The 3,055-nt window shown below is 41.2% G+C and overlaps 1 protein-coding gene across 1 annotated transcript; it reads left to right on the forward strand.

The window, feature by feature from the left end:
* Positions 1-1,441: 1,441 nt before the first annotated feature.
* On the forward strand, positions 1,442-2,334 carry LOC146582851 (uncharacterized). The gene is made up of 2 exons (XM_085279729.1): positions 1,442-2,107; positions 2,248-2,334. Exons 1-2 carry the CDS (start codon positions 1,442-1,444, stop codon positions 2,332-2,334), a joined length of 753 nt encoding a protein of 250 aa, XP_085135855.1.
* The last annotated feature ends 721 nt before the right edge of the window (positions 2,335-3,055 follow it).

Genomic DNA, 3,055 nt, shown 5'->3' on the forward strand with positions numbered 1-3,055 from the left:
GTAATTTATGTGAAACACTACAACTCCTGCCAGTGATGTTGTGATGGTGTCTTGCTTTGGATTGTGGGATGGCATTATTCGCTTTCTTCTGGAATGAATAAATACCGACACTCTGTTCATCTAGATCAGATGTCCAACTCATATTGTGGCTGTCACTTTGATACTTTATTGTTCCCTCATTAGGAACCTTCTTAAGCACAAAAGACTGCAATGTTTAAGCTGACTAGCTTAGTGTCTCCTAAAACCCTTTGAAGCTTAATTAATTTTAAAAAATCAAATCAAGTTTCAAAATAACCAAAGTTGACCAAGTTCTCAAACACATTATTCAATAGGCAACATCAGAAATATGTACAAAACAAAAAACATTCAAATGTAAATATAAAAAAAAGTGTTTTCTTTGAATTAAGGTGGCTGTTTTTCTTGGGGAAGTTTGTTGGTGGGTGCTGTGCAAAATGGGTTCGCACTTCCTAGACATAGGTTTCACCTCTGCTGCAGAAAAGGAGACAAATGTGACGCGCTGGTTTGTGGGAACACTGCTCAGGACTCAGATCCATGGTTCATGAGTGAAAACAAACCCACCAATGGGCAATTAGTGAAGGGATGTGATTGCGTGAATATTATGTGTTTGTAGTTATAGGTGTTATTGAGCATAATTAAGATGAATTTCAGATATATACTGCACAGCAACATGAAAAAAAATATCCACAATAATATCATACCTGTTTTTATTGTCTTGGCATTACTTCTTGACGATCCAGTTTTACCTTCCAGAAGCACTGAGTACTGCTGCTGTCCAAACAGCTCAAGGTGCAAAATCCTCACACCTCACAGTTGCCCAGACACACTTCTTCCAGCCTGACCTCTGTTACCACATGCCAGAACTAAAAACAGTTAGTAATACACACAACAGCTACATCATCAGCATTTTTTTAAAGTAGGATCATATTTTGAATGGTCATTCAGTGAGCATCCATGAAGCAGAAATGCTGCAAGTGAACATTTTTCCTTTTGTGGAGAAATTGAGATGCGCTTTTGGTAACATACACATTTGCTGCTTCCAATCGGTGCCTTTGGGTTTTTTAATAAAATTCTAAGATTCAAAGAAGAACTTGTGACCCAGGTACAACCCCAGTCGTGCCAGGGTCATGTTCCCAGGCTGTGGGAGCATATAGTGTGAACCTGTAGAGTTTATAATGACCACGCAAGTTGCCAGGTTACACCTTGTGCTGAAGCATGCCAGATTCCCATGGGACCCCCTAGCCTAGGTGTCATCTGTGGTCCCAGAGTTTCTCAGGACCAGAGGTGGCTGTCAGAGGTGCAACCTCACACCTCCCACCACATATATGGAGCAGCCTCCATGTACCTCCTCAGTATCCTCTGCCTGCCTTACCAGCAACATACTAACAGCTGACTTCTCAAAGAAGAGCCTACAGCAGCCACAATGGAGGTATCCTACTTTTCTCCTCTCCCACTCCAGGAGAACTCTTTCCTCTTTGACTGCGAATCTCTGTTAGAAAAATCTCTGGCTTCTGATCCTGCCTCAGACGCTGGTTACAGCAGCACTGGCAACAGCCTGTCTCCTACTTCCTCTGTGGACTCCTTCTGCTTCTCCCCTACTTCCCTCCTAACATTTGGAAGTGAACAAGATCCCTTGGACTGCTTAATCTTTAATACCCCTGCAGCACCTCATCTCACTCACCAGACTCCACTCTGCTCCAAATCCTCTTCTGCAACAAAGAAGTCCAGATCCAGGTACCCGGGTAAAAAGCGCCAGACTGCCAGCGAGAGGGAGAAGCTGAGGATGAGGGATTTGACCAAGGCTCTGCATCACCTCAGATCATACCTCCCACATTCAGTGGCACCAGCCAGCCAGACTCTGACCAAGATTGAGATTCTGCGCCTCACCATTCGCTACATCTCTTTCCTGTCAGCCCAACTGGGCCTCAGCGAGGAAGTGCTGGAGCAGAAGAAATCCTCAAACTCAGTGGAGCATACCCAAACCTTCAACAATTTCCTGGGTCAGCCAGCAGCCAGTTACAGTCCCGAAGAGCCAAGCTGTAACACCATGAGCAAAGCCCAGCAGCCCTTTCTGCAGAATTCATATCAGGTATGTTAATATAATAAACATAACATATATTATTGAAAAAATATTTTCTATAAAGATTTGCAGCACAATTTTTGATTACATTCCAAAATGTTAAAGCTAAATGAGTTTCTAATAAAAAAAAAACTGTCTTCTGTTGTCAGGTTCCAGGTGGAGTTTGCTTGAATAGCGAGCAGTACTGGATGCTACAGCAACAAAACCAAAATGTCACCTTCTCTGGACTGTGTTGAGAGATGTGGTGATCAATCCACTGAACCCTTTTCATTGCAACAATGACAAGATTTATGCACAAAACCTCTGTTTTTCTTTTGTTAATTTTAACAAAATATGTATTCTAACGTTTTATTTTTGTATATAGATCTTTGTATTTATTGAACTTTCATATTGTGAGCAGAATAAACATTATTTATCAAATTAATCCTTGCTTCTTGGCTTATTGGTGCATTTACTTTTGGCATCATGAATGATGTAGACTTGTAGCTTGCCTGCCACTTCCTTCCTAAACAAACACTGCAGCTGCAGGACAATGAGGTGCTAAACAAGGAGCACATCCCCTCTAAAGTCTTTAAGGAAAGACCCCCACTGAGAGAAATGACAGCTGAACTAGAACCAGTCAGTCAGCACCCTTTAACATCCTGTGTAAACATTACTTGATGGCTGAGATCCTTTTTTAAAAAATTAATTAATTAATCAATGTTTGGGTCTGATATAATTTCAGACTTGACTGTTAAACAGACTGAGCGTGTCTCATTGGGATGCTTTATTTATACAATTTTGCCCCATCCCACTTGTAAGTTGATGCTTCACAGTGTGATCTATGATGCTGAACAGATGTCTGGAGCAAAGAACAACCAAAACTTTTCAAACATTCATTTCCAGTGTGGCATTTTGCAGACAAACTGACTCTTTTATCTACCCTCAGAATTACAAAAAGTAACAAATTAAGACTTC

This window comes from Mchenga conophoros, linkage group LG1 (assembly GCF_057382185.1).
Source record: "Mchenga conophoros isolate Kocher_MC1m ecotype Shallow Benthic linkage group LG1, M_conophoros_male_GT1.1, whole genome shotgun sequence".
NCBI classification, from domain to species: domain Eukaryota; kingdom Metazoa; phylum Chordata; class Actinopteri; order Cichliformes; family Cichlidae; genus Mchenga; species Mchenga conophoros.